The sequence below is a fragment of the Carica papaya genome, chromosome 8 (assembly GCF_054855325.1).
Source record: "Carica papaya isolate Zhongbai chromosome 8, ASM5485532v1, whole genome shotgun sequence".
NCBI lineage: Eukaryota > Viridiplantae > Streptophyta > Magnoliopsida > Brassicales > Caricaceae > Carica > Carica papaya.
In genome coordinates, this window is record NC_142316.1 from 24,304,801 (window position 1) to 24,319,177 (window position 14,377).

At 35.5% G+C, this 14,377-nt stretch overlaps 1 protein-coding gene across 7 annotated transcripts in view; it reads right to left on the reverse strand.

The window, feature by feature from the left end:
- The window catches only part of LOC110820897 (exocytosis protein SRO77), a 37,372-nt gene that overhangs the window by 3,948 nt on the left and 19,047 nt on the right, over positions 1–14,377 (reverse strand). For 6 of the 7 annotated variants that reach the window (XM_022050523.2, XM_022050525.2, XM_022050521.2 and 3 more), the window contains 8 exons: positions 4,894–5,344; positions 4,112–4,450; positions 3,813–4,016; positions 3,630–3,728; positions 3,467–3,539; positions 2,828–2,955; positions 2,429–2,702; positions 2,192–2,340 (listed from right to left, as the gene is read on the reverse strand). In XM_022050523.2, coding sequence (XP_021906215.1) covers positions 2,192–2,340; positions 2,429–2,702; positions 2,828–2,955; positions 3,467–3,539; positions 3,630–3,728; positions 3,813–4,016; positions 4,112–4,450; positions 4,894–5,344 — 1,717 coding nt within the window. The remainder of the gene's footprint in view (positions 1–2,191; positions 2,341–2,428; positions 2,703–2,827; positions 2,956–3,466; positions 3,540–3,629; positions 3,729–3,812; positions 4,017–4,111; positions 4,451–4,893; positions 5,345–14,377) is intronic. The other variant, XM_022050524.2, reaches the window with a different exon arrangement.

The window sequence follows — 14,377 nt, forward strand, 5'->3', positions numbered from 1 at the left end:
AACTAGATCAGTAGCCAAAAAGGTAACAATTCCACTTACTTGTTCGCTAACATAAAATACCCTCATACTTGGATTGTAAACTCTGGTGTTTCAGATCACATAGCTGGAGATGTCAAATTATTCCATCAATATATTCCCAGCAAGGAAAACTACAATGTTCAAATTGATAATCATTCCCCCTCCAAGGTTGAAGGTTAGGGACAGTGAGAATCCCCAAGGATTTGACTCTAAACTCGGTTTTATATGTTCTCAATTTGGATTACAATCTCCTCACTATTAATAAATTGACTAATGATCACAATGTGAAACTTAATTCTTTTCTTTTATATGTGAATTTCATGAATTGGAATCAAGAAGATTGGCAGTGTTGAAATGTGTTCTAAATTCTACCTTCTCAAAGAAGACCCTTTTCTCATAAACCAAAACCAGATTACTAGAATGTCCTCTAAGAGCTGGTTAGATTTATCTTTCAATAAAAATAGTGAGGTTCTGTTATGGTACAATCGACTAGGTCATCCAAATTTTACATACTATGAAAAATTGTATCCCTCCTTATTCATCAATAAGAATTCAAAACCTTTCAGTTGTGAATTGTGTCAACTCTATAAACACACATATGTCACTTATCTCAATTTCACATATAAACCTTCTCATTTGTTTGCATTAATTCACAATGATGTATAAGGTCCATCAAGAATGAAAAATATAATGGGTTCAAAGTGGTGTTTCTCATTTATTAATGATCATACTAGGCTAATTTAGGCATTTCTTATGAGAAGAAATTAAGATTGGCCAAATCTTCCAAAACTTAAATACTTTAATACAAACTCAATTCTAAACCAAAATTCAAGCTCGCAAAATTGATAATGCCAAAAAATCTTTTAAATATGCCATTGGAACCTATCTCCTAAATTAGAGTATAATTCACATAAGCTCATGTATTGACACTCTGCAACAAGACAGAGTTGCAAGAAAAAATTGACAGAGTTGCAAGAAAAAATTTGCAACTCTTAGAGGTAGTTCGATTTCTCATGTTCTCCTCTTATATTCCTATTAAGAATAATTTGATGTATTTTATTAAATATTACAGACTATATACAAATTTTGTAGGACAGAAAAGAAAAGAAATAATAAATTCCAATTAATTCTAAAAGGTATAATGGTAATTATACCTTTTAACTAATTTCCCTTTCTTTAACACTCCCTCTCAAGTTAGAGAATAGATATTGTCTATCCCTAACTTGCCAATAAGAGCTTGAAATGTTGGATTAGTTAAACTTTTAGTTAAGACATCTGTCAGTTGAGAATTAATAGACATGTATGAGGTACATATTAGACCACTATTAAGTTTTTCTTTAATAAAATATCTATCGATCTTGATGTACTTAGTTTATTTGTGTTACACTGGATTGTGACTGATGTTTGTGGCCTATTTGTTGTCACAGTATACACGTATAGGATTTTTCTACTTGATTCTAAGATTTTTCAAAATTCTTTATATCCATTATAAGTTCACATACCCCTTATGCCATTGTCCAGAAATTCTGATTTTGCACTTAATCTTACAACTACATTTTGCTTCTTCTCCAGATGATTAAATTACCCCCAAGAAAAGTACAATATCTAATGGTAGACCTTCTATTTACAACTTAACCTATATGAGTTGTATCAATATAAGCTTCTAGGATAATTTATAACAATTTTATTTTTAAAAAAATTGAAAATTCGGTAATTCAAGTAATCTATACACCTATAAAATCAAAGTATTAACACACTCACTAAAACCTTTCAAGAACCATCCTTGAAGAACTTAGAAGCAAGCTGTAAATGTTCAATATTTACAACCCAGCTTGAGGAGTGTAGGATTCTAGATTAAGAAAGTGATAATGATGAGGAATTCCGTGGAATCGTGTATTTAGTTGTCTCCAGAAATAATGGGGATTCAGTTATTCAATAACCAGATCCTCCAAGATTTCCTCCCAAAGTCTACCCTTATATTTCCAAATTAAGGATAGAAAGTTATGGTTTCTTGGTGTAATCCTACTCCTATATATTGCTGTATTTCTTTTATCATAATATACAACAATAATTTTAAGAAATAACCTCAGAAATTACACAACATACAGCACCATAACAATGGAGCAAATGAAAAAGAAAAAAGAAAAAGGAAAAACAAAGGCAACAGAGGTACCAGTATCACAGATTTTATAGAATGCAAGCGCAGTTGGTCCTCGCAACATATTAAAATTACTCCATCTGCTGATCTGTCACCATCCTCAGTTTCTGAAGAGAAATGATGTCCTTTTTCATGTGGATCACTTTCAAGAGAAGTATTGCCCTCTGGAATCCCAAAAAAAAGAAAGAAAAGTTCAGGTTTGACATTCTTCTTCAAAGTCAGATTAATTACCTCAATTAAAATAATGCTAACCTATAATATACATTGAAATAGCAAGCATTTCTTTCTTCTGATGCAATGGACGAGAGCTCATCATGCTACCAGAACAAGGGTCAATAATGGTAACACTAGCATCCTTAGTTAAGACAAACATTGCATCCGCTGCAGAGTTGTCTGGAAATTGTTTTCCCGAATTTTCTAAGCTTTTTGGAATGTTATTTTTCCAGGTAATCGACATGATAGGTGTACTTGTACCACAGCCAGAAAAGAATAATATTGATGATGAATTCACATCAAGCATGGCTATCTGTTGTGAAAGCATCAGATATAAGAATGAGTCTACATAGAGAAAGCTGGAAGGGACATCTTGTACTTACATATCATACCAAGAGAAGCAGATGTGAATTAAACAACTTACTAGATGTTACTTACACGACCACATTCAAATCCCACAGCAAGCTTTGCTCCATTATTTGAAAATTCTAACGCTTGAACTGGGGAATTCGTAAGACCAAAAATACTTCTATATGATGGTCCTTTATGTTGAGGCAAATGATAAACTGCAAAACAAGCTTAATATAATTAAATAAAATTTTTTATTTCAAGAAAAATAATTAAATAAAATTTTATAATGACTCTATAGAATATCTCAGGGTTTAAACTAAAGCATGTTTATGTGGTTAAGGGGTAACTCTTGTTGGAAACTAGCCTGCACTGAGATACAGCAAGCATTAGAAGCTGATGTCACTGTCACAGAAATGGGCAATTCTTGTTGCCAAAAGCTCCATTTTAACCAAAAATGTTAACCTCCTCATATTATGTACAATTCTGCTGTCTGCATGATGTTTTACGATCTTGATTTTTTTTCTTATTTATTTGTGAAAATACTAATAATTTTTCATAACTTGAAACATAATGAAGCATGAGCATCATCGAAAATCATACAAGATAGAACACGTACGAGATGACACTTGATAATTCATGCCAAAGTGAAACTCTAATACTATGTCCCAATGTTGAATCCACCTGCTAAAGAGAAGGTAACATTCTAAAATGACTGTCTAGACTCACCTTCATGTTTGCTTTCTCCAACATAGCAAAAGCATGTCTTCTCCAAACTGCAATTTAGATCGTAAATACAAACCTGCAAAGTTCAAGGGGATAGGAAACTATATATGACACTTGATCATGCATGAACAAATAATAAAATAATGATTTGAAAATAAATTCTGACCAAACCACATTCGTTGCCAATAGCCAAAATTAAACTGATGAAGCAGAAGTTCAAAGCTGTTACTGGAGTACCCAAACCAGCCACCTTTATACCTTGCACCTGACAATTTGAAGAAATCCTTCAGCATTAGTTGAAATGACATTCATTGTATGTACAAGGACAGATGACGGGTGGAAATCCAACCTCGGCTTCTACAACACAGGTAAGAAATAGAACTGGATATGTAGCATCCCACATCCGAACCGATCCATCTTGGTAACCTGCTATATACAATCTCTCTATACTGTTTTCTTTAATGGCAGAGTGATTGAGCACACCCCCAGTAAGGGGCCACTTCTTAACACCAGGCAGAGTCAATGTTGAGCGAAGTATCGTCGTCGAGGCTATCTGATTAATAACAACAATTACGAGTAAATGATATATAATTAACAGAGAACAAAACGAAGAGCATCTAATTCCTCGTGTTCAAAAGAAAACAATACCTCTGAGAGACCTTTTGATGAGTTCCCACCTGCAGGTAAGATACTGAACTTTGCCACAGTAACTGATGGATCAGCTGTTGGAATTACAGCTGGAAACTCCATAGTACAGACAGATCGTTTTCTCTCTTGCTGTGAAAGTAAGGCAGACAAGCTACTGTCATCACAAAGATGAAGTTGTCCAGGGTTTGTCAATACAAAAAGAGTAGCTTGGTGATTATCCTCAGTTGCTCCAGTGTTGGGTAACAAAATCATATCTGCAAAGGAGCCACTGAGAATAAGGTCCACACGACCAACACATTTTAAAACATCCATTCCAGATGACCATTCAAGACTTAGAATCTGCAATAATGAGCACCTTCCATGATTATTGGTCGAATATAAATGTGTATGTTCAAAATAGACAGGAACACCGCTCAATTAAATTCCATGCTTAGCAGATGACTAGTGGTAAGAACCCAACATTAGTCCTATCAGCATACAAAAAAAATATGTACATTTTATTATCGAAAAAATTCAAGAAACAGAACAAAAAAAGGAAAAACTAACAGAAACAGAAAAGAAATCAATACGGAAAACTAAACACATGAAAGTTTGGATTTGTTAATTTTATTTCATCATCAACTCTCCTTGGCAAATTATTTTTGTTTGTGGAAACACTATTCATTCTTCCAGAACAAATTAAAATATTAATGAAAATCTTACATGTTTCTGAAGCATTAGACATAAAAGGTTTATAAACTTAAAACATGTTAAACTACGCTAAACAAACAGTCAAAACATACCGTAAGAACTTCTTCAGATCCTATTTCATCACCTCCATATATAAATAGTTGACCATTGCTGCTACAGGATTTATTACTTCTTGACCAATGTAAGACGATAACAGGCAGTCTCCGCTCAGTAGTTGACAACTGTAGCTTAACTATATTCTTGCTCGACCCAGTTTTTTGTCGCTTTGTAGAGGCAGCATAGGATGTGTTCCAAAACAAGATATCTCCATCTATGTATCCTACTGCAAGAATGGATCCATCAGAAGATGCCCAACAAAGACAACTAATCTCCTTGTCTCGTAGATTATATTCAGATCCGTCTTCTAAAAAGTTAGCATTCGCTTCCCTTGGAGGATTGACTCCATCTTTCAATTGAAGATCATTGCCACCTCTGACAAAAGAAATTTGAGCTTCAGAAACATCCCATAGAAATATCAATCCATTATCGTATGCGATTAGAACTCTGCAAAAGAAATACCATAGTTTCAAAACCCAAAGAAAGAAGAGTCCAGAGAGAAATTATTTACAAGGAAAATTTTATTCATGAGAGATCAAGACACTGCCACCTAATTCAAGATAGGTACAGGTAAAAGCAATATAAAATCAACAAAAGCCTCATCATCTACACAAACATGACCAATAAATTGAAAACCATAGCATGTATTCATCTATACATGATTAAAGACATAGGAATTTCCAATTCGACAAGGTCCTCCCACTCCTTTCATCCTAGATTTCATTCTTTACAGTTTAATAAGTTTTAAGATAAACTCGTTGCCTGGACTCACATTATTAAGGATTTAGCAATATAACTTGCTTAAAAGACATTCAAGAATCAAGTACATCATGTTTAAGGTCATAACAGCAGAAATTACAGAATTCTGCATTAAACAAGGATGCATAGGAAAGCTCTTATGCTCTTAGCTTTCTTTTTTTCTCAAGAGGTTACTCATAGAATATTAAAACAAGAATAGTATATATAGGCACTAAGGCGGTGCAGCCTATACACAGCCTCAAAGTCCTCACGAGTATAAAGAGAATAACCCTTAAGCAAAAGCCTAGAATATGGGCCCAAATGTAATTCTATGAAAACTAAATTTATTCCCTCAATAGCACTTCAGTTTCCTTCCAAATGACCTATAAGGTAGCTAGAGAGATAAAACCTACATTCTTATGCTAGCACCTTATACCCATGGTTTTCTCTCCATGCACAGAGCTTCTCTTTCACATAACCAGCCATCGCCTGATTTACCTCCAGAAGATTATAGACCATAGACCAAAGCTAATAAGAGAAGATGATTGTTGAGACTTTGCAGCTTTCTTGCACAAGTAGCACTTGTTCACGATAACTCTCTTTTCTTTAATTAGGTTGTCTATAGTTAAAATACAACCTCTTGCCGCTTCCCAAGTAAAAGAAACTACTCTAGGTGAAGTATTGATCTTAAAGTATTTGTTCCTATGGGAAGTTCTAATTGATTCTTCCACTCTTTGCCAAATGAAAGTAATAAGATTTCTTTAAAAAAGCATGGAGTTGTTGATTAAGTACTTTGGTAAACCATTGGGGGTTAAATAGAAAGATGTAACACAACTTGGGACCCTCTGGTGGTGAGGTCTAAGAGAAAATTGGCAAGGATGGAAGAAAAACCTCTTATATAAAGGAGAGGAGACACATACTAATAAAAGCACAATGACCAATATCCTCATTTATTTCATCTTCCTTTTTAAAATTTCAGCGACTGTAGCCAAGAGTACAGAATCAATTCAATATAAGTTCTTATAAGGTGATTGGAAGGATAGAAAAAAGTATCACTTGGTGGCGTGTGATGAAGTTAAAAAGCTTCTGTATCATGGAGGTTTGGGTTTGAGATTTTTGGTGGATATGAATTTGGTTCTACAGTTCTTTTGGGGCGATTGGAATTATAGAAAAAAATCACCTAGTGGCATGGGATGAAATTAAAAAGCTTATGTATCAGGGAGGTTTGGGTTTGAGATCTTTGATGGACGTGAATTTGGCTCTATATAGGAAGTGGTTTTGGAGATTGATGAACGGAAATGGTAGTCTTCAATGGAGGGTGATTGAAGCGAATTGGGACCATAGTTAGAAGGTGGGTATATCATACTATGGGCTAGACCTCATGGGAAAGGGATAAGGCAAAAAATTATGCATGAGCAGGAATGAATTTCAGGATTGTATCAGCTGGTTGATTGGTACTAGAGACAAGAGTAGTTTCTCATATGACGCCTGGTTAAGAGGGAGGTCACTCAAAGAACAGTTTCTTCGATTTACGCTATTGCGCAGTACAAAAATATCTCGATTCACGTGATTTAACAGAACTATAAGGGGAAAGGGGAAAGGGGAGTACCATGTAGAAGTTATGAGAAACCTTAATGATTGGGAACTAAATGACTATGAGACTCTCCTCTAAACTCTTTCTACCACTACAATAAATGGTGTTGATATGGTTTAAATTCTGATAATTTTAATCATGAGGATACTTTTCTAATTATCCTACGGATTAATATTATATGTATTTTGGGGATATAAAAAAAATCTTAAAAACCTCCCTATATATAGATTTGTTAACCTATAGATGTTATACTATCTTTTGATTATAGCGGAATATTTTTTCTTACTGGTCTTACCACGTGGATGGAGGCACATTGCCGAATCACGTAAAATTCTATATTGTTTTCTTTTCTACTTCTACTTTGTTTGTGATTGTACATGCTTCAAGGATTAATTTTTCCAACAAATGATATCAGAGCTCGGGTTTGAGTTGGGTTAGGGAGAGAAAGCAGATTGGTTGTGAGAGAAAGTAAAAAAAAAAACAAAATTGGGAAATCAGAAAAAATAAAATAAAATAAAAATAACACTCGCCCTTCAAGAAACAGAGCGGTGGCGAACGAGACCCATAAAAACCGGTCCGTGCGCGCGGCTGCTCCTTGGACAACCAGGCAGAAGAAACCAAACATGCGTGTGCGGCTTCATGAAGGCGGAGTCATGGCAGGCCGAAGGACAAAAAAATTGTGGTTTTTCCTTCTGATTTGCACGACCGAAGAGGAAGGAAGAGTTTGCTGCCTCATCTATGCGTGAAACCAGAAGAGATGGAGAGAGAAAGCACGACAAAAGTTCGCCGAAGAAGAAGAACTCGGTAGCCAAATCATGCGATTTCACGGATCGGCGGCGTTTTTTGGTGCGTTTTCACTAGATTCATGCCAGATCCAACAAATTGCGCAGTTTTGTGTTTTTTTTTTTTATTTCCGGCGGCAGCCAGTGGTAGCGCATGAAGCTCCGGTGGCCGTGCATGTGACAACACGTGTGACGGCTCGTGGAGGTGTGTGGAAGCACGTGCGGTGCTCCGTTGGTTGCTTACAGTAGTTTTTTGTGCAGCGGTGACTTCCTATGAGTGCTTTTTTGTTTTTTCTAACAGTATTATTTCTCTATATTTGTTTGTTTTTTTGGTGCACAGTTTAAGTATTAAATATGACATCTACGAAGTATTAAGTAAAATAATTTGATAGTAAAACGAGTTTCAGTTTATAAAAATTTAGAATGAGATCATCACTAATACTATAGGGTTTGTGGAAGGAAATTGAAGAAAGATTTCCAAATGGAAGGAGAGAGCCAGAAAAGGCAGATCTGCAAAATAGAGCTTTATGTGCGATTTTTATGAGTGTAACCGATAACGTTCTGCGAGAAATTGCTGGAAAAGTTTCTCTTTCAGTTGCGTGAACAAAATTAAAAGAATTATACCCTACAAGATCGCTGACGAACAGTCTTTATTTAAAGAAAATGTTGTACTATCTGAAAATGAGTAAAGGTACGCCCATTTAACAGCACCTTGATATATTTAATTTTATCATTATGGACTTGAACAATATAGATATCAAGATTGATAATGAGGATTAGGCTCTAATCGTATTGTGTTCACTGCCACCATCATATAAAACTTTTGTTGACTCTCTATTGTACGGGAATGATAATATTTTATTGGATCATGTCAGTAATGCATTAAAATCAAACAAACTAAAAAAGAACTTCTCAAAATATAAAACAGAAGGAGAGAACTTGGTGAATAGAAGAAGAATACAAAGAAGAAATAAGTTAATTGGTAGATCAAAATCTAGAGCTAAGAAGGCAAACTATTATGAATGCGAAGAACAAAGTCACTTTAAGAGAGATTGTCCCAAGTTGAAAGAGAAAAAAAAAAAAAAGCAAAAGAACTTTGCTAATTTAGTTGACGACAACAATTAGATGATAGTAATAGCAGTAATGCTGGAGAAGTATTATCTGTGAGTTTTGATCGTGGAAAGAATTCTTAGATTCTTAATACTGGTGCTACATGTGTCCACACAAGCATTAGTATGCTACATATAAACAGATGAATGGTATTGTGTACATGGGTAATAACAGTCCATTGACTGTAGATGAAATTAGTGACATCGGATTAACAATATTTGATGGAACTATCAGAACCATCGGGTGTTGGCATGTTTCTCAGATGAAGAGAACCTTGATTTCTCTTTCTATTCTAGATTCTCAAGGATACAGGTCTCATGCAGAAAATAGTATTCTTAAAGTGTGCAAGGGCTCAATGGTATTTATGAAAGGCAGTTTGAAATCTAAATTATATACTCAGTACAATACTGTTTCAGGGAAAGCCATTGTAGCATCAGATAACAGTGATCAAAATCATACTAAGTTGTGGCACATGCATCTAGGTCATATGAGTGACAAGGGATTTTCTGTGTTGGGTAGTAACAATTATAAAGATGAAGTTATGGATTTTTGTGAATATTATGTGTTTGGGAAATAGACCAGGGAAAAGTTCAACAAGTAGGCAACGCACAAGACCAAGGATAACTATGATTGATGATTATTCTCGGATAGTTTAAGTATGCTTTCTGAAGTTTAAGGAATATGCATCTTTAACTTTTGTCAAATGGAAGACTGATGGAGAAGCAGACAAAGAATAAGATCAAGTGTCTTAAGACTGACAATAGGTTAGAATTCTGCAATCATGTATTTGACTAATTCTGCAATACGGAAGGAATAATGAGACACTGCACTTGTGTTGGGACACCGCAACAGAATAGTATTGTAGAACGCATGAATAGAACGTTTTATGATAAAGCACGAAATATATTGTCTCATTCAGGCTTGAGACAGGAATTTTGGGCAGAAACTGTGAATACCGCTTGTCTCTTAGTTAATAGATCTTCATCTATAATTATTGAATACAAAACTCCTTTTAAGGTATGGTCTGATTCACCTGCTAATTACTCTCAGTTGATGGTGTTTGGTTGCCCTGCTGATCAAGGGCGATATTTTATTATTATTATTATTATTTCAATTATTTTAATAATTTTTATTTTTATCTAATTAAAAATAGATTAATGATTGTAATTAATTTACTAAAAATATGAGAGGATATTAATTTATATGTTATTTTTAGAATTTGCTTATTTTAGTTTTTTTACTATTTTTGTAATCTACTCAAAGTTATATAAGAGGATTTCATTGTATGAATTAGGCAGAAAATAATGGAAGCTATCTTATTTTATTCAAAAATAAACTTTCTCTCAATTTTCCATTAACATCTGTTTGAAAGTTGTCAAGTTTTATCACTACTATACGGATCAAATTGGTATCAGAGCATTTTGATCCTACATGTATATGGTTAAGACTAGAAGTAGTTACAAAGAGACCGGAGAACCATTTTCTATTCTCAACATTCACCGAAGACCTTCAAGAAGAACCACAAGTGTTGAATCTGTTATAATGGTACAACACTCTACCGTAGTCGATTTAGCCAAGTAAATTGCTAGTCTATCTGAACATATGGCAAAAGTTATGTCTTGGATGGAGGATCAATTACATGATGATTCTGACAAAAACTCCACGAAGAATATTAAAAGTCCCGGTCCAAGTTTAAGAAAAAAGAAAAAGAACCAATCTCCTGAAAAAGAGGAAGAAGAGAGGCTGCCAAGACCTTTTAAGGTAGAGGCAAAAATAAACATTTCATCATATGATGGTTCAATTGATGCTGAGAAGTTAGATTCTTGGATCAACCAGCTGGAGACTTACTTTACCTTATATAGGTATAGTAGTGGAAACAAAGTCTCATTGGCAAGACAAAAAATGACAAGTCATGCCTTAGCATGGTGGAACTCATATATGCAAACCCATGAGGGTGAAGAAATTACTTGAGATAATTTTCTACATCTAATCAGAAAAGAATTTTATCCAATGGGCTACCAAGAAGATCGGTGGAGATGATGGCACAACCTACGCAAAAAGCGAGACCAATAAGTGCAAGAATATACCACTGAGTTTATACATCTAGCTGTAGTGTTAGGAGTTTTGATAGATTCACCTGAGATATTCATGACATACACCTCAAGTTGGACCATACAACATTAAAGTATCTACTAAAAAAGAAAGAAACAAAACTAAGGCTAATCTAGTGGATACTCCTACTACAGGAGTTTGATCTAGAAATACGAGATAAAAGGATATGAAAAATTTAGTTGCTGACCACCTCAGTCGACTGCCACTTGATGAAGAGGATTTTTCGTTGAAGGATGAGTTCTTTGATGAATATTTTTTCTCTATTTAGTAATCTACACCTTAAGATGCTAGTATTCTCAATTATTTGGTCACTAATACTCTTCCAAGTGAATTATCCATAGCATAAAGGGATAAGAACAAGAAAGAAGCTAAGCAGTATGTGTGGGACGATCCTTGTTTATGGAAATACTATGCCAACCAGATTATATGCCTATGTGTCCCTAAAATATAAATCCCTTCTATTCTAAGCGTCTGTCACACTCATACTTACAGAGGACATTTTGACCCTAAGTAGACAGCTCGGGAGGTGTTAGAATGCGAGTTGTTTTGGCCTTCTTTATTTTATGATGCATATACCTAAATGTTGTTTTGAAAAAAATGTGAGAATTACCAATGGACAAGAAATCTAGACCACAAGTGTGAACCCCTAAACTTTTTGCACTTAAACGTGGTGTCAAGACATACCCCAAACCAATATGAGATGCAACTCATGTAAACTTGGAATCTCCCAACATTTTCAGGGAGAATTAACACAGGAACAGAGGTGAGACAAAACTTTAGTTCCATGAAGCTTTCACTGCGCTCATAATTCCAAATGAATGATACTCTCTTTCTAGTGAGTCGAGTCATAGGGGCAGCAATCTTGGCAAATCCGTTAATAAATCATCGGCAGTAGCCTGCTAAACTAAGAAAACTACATACCTCAGCCAAATTGGTGGGCTGACTCCAACTGATCACTGATTCTACTTTGAATAGGTCTACAGAAACTCCTTCACTTGAGATTACATGACTGAGAAAAGAAACTCGATCCAACCAAAAAAAGCACTTGCTTAGTTTCGCATACAGCTAATTTTGGTGGAGAGTCTCCAACACTTTAGCTAAATGCACAATGTCTTCCTCATAGCTTTTAGAATACAACAAAATGTCATCAGGAAAAATAATGACGTATTAATCTAGTGCATGTCAAAAAACTCGATTCATTAGGTCCATGAAGGCTGCTGGGCCATTGGTCAATCCGAACAGCATCACTCTGAACTCGTACAAGCCTTATCTGCACCAAAAGACGATTTTTAGAATATCTTCTTCTTTAACTCTCAATTGGTGATATCCGGTCCTGAGATCGATCTTAGAGAAGACTATGACTCCTTGCAATTGATCGAAAAGATCGTTGATTCGAGGTAAGGGGTATTTGCTTTTAACGATCACCCGGTTGAGTTCCCTGTAGTCCATATAGAGTCGGAAGGTATCATCATTCTTCTTTACGAACAACACCGGAGCGCCCCAAGGGGAATGGCTAGGGCGAATGAATTTTCAGGTGATCAGATCAGAAAGCTGACGTTTCAGTTCTCTTAACTCAGTGCGACTCATGCGATATGCGGGCTTCGAGATTGGCTGAGTTCTAGGAAACAATTCAATCAGGAACTCTACCTCATGTGGGGGAGGTTGACCACAGAGTTCAATGGGAAAGACATTCAGAAAAGTGCAAACAATTGGTATGGAACACATTGTAAGATCAGCATCCATATTCCTGTTCATTCAATTGTTAGAAAAATGATAACAACAACTTTTATTTCTTTTTTGGGGATCATAAGGTTACAATTTTACTTTTATTAGCTCTATACTTTTTCAACTAATTTATTCTTAATATTACATCAAATCCTATAAAATCTAATAGTATCAAATTTACACATATCTCGATCCCTAAAGTTTTTATCCTACAGTCCTTATATATATAATGAGCTACTAGTAGTCTTTTAGAAATAGTTTCAACCACTAGCATTTTTCTTAAAGCTTCTGGTCTAATTCTAAGTTACAAGCAAATGCATAGGAAATAAAATAGTGAGTTGCACTAGTATCGATCAAAGCCTTGGCAGAAGTATTATGAATAGAAAGCATATCCTGGATGAGGACAGGAGCAGGAAGGACATCAGATTCATCTAAGTGGTAAACTCGACCTTGGGTTATAGGTTGGGCTACATCCTTTGGTCACTGAGGGTAGTCTTTTATAAGATGTTGAGTGTTTTCACACCGATAGTAGGTGTTATTGATACGCCAACAAGACAAGTCACCGTACAGGCGACCACAATGTTGATAGGGTTGGTTAGCTTGGGCAGGTGGAGCTATAGATTGGGGCAAGGCAGGAGGAAGGGTAATTCTTGTTCGTTTGTCTGGAGGATTACGTATTGGGTCAAGCAATCTTTTTTTAAGTTATTGGGCACAAAATTGGGCAAAGTGTTGGTGCTTGGCCGAGATAAGATCTTCAGCCAACTGGGCATGTTCAAGTACCTCTACATACGAGCTAGGTCTCAGCATTGTGACCCGGACATAAATGTCAACACGAAGCCTTTTGAGAAACTTCCTAGTTTTTCGACTTTTAGGGGTGACCATCAAAGGGGAAAACCTAGACAGTTGAATAAAACAGCCTGCATATTGGGCTATAGACAAGCTTCCTTGGCAGAGGTCCTAAAATTCCTCCTATTTCTTTTTCCTAAAATTCCTCCTCTTTCTTTTTTCGAACATAAGCAGATAATAAAAGTCTTTATGGATGACTTTACAGTTTATGGAAACTTCTTTGATAAATGTCTCACTAACCTCACAATGGTGCTAAAACAATGCCTTGAATCCAACTTGGTCTTGAAATATGAAAAATTCCATTTCATAGTCAACCGAGGATTAATTTTAGGACATGTGGTGTCCTCGAAGGGGATAGAGATAGACAAAAAAAAGTTGATGGGATTAAATCCTTGCCTTACCCCACGAACATGCGAGAAGTTCGATCCTTCTTTGGGCATGTCGGGTTCAACATGGGGTTTATTAAGGACTTCTCCAAAAGCACCCAGCCTCTATGTAGGCTACTGCAAAAAGAAAAGGCCTTTGAATTTGATGCATCCTTTGCAAGAAAACATTTGACGTTCTTAAGGAGAA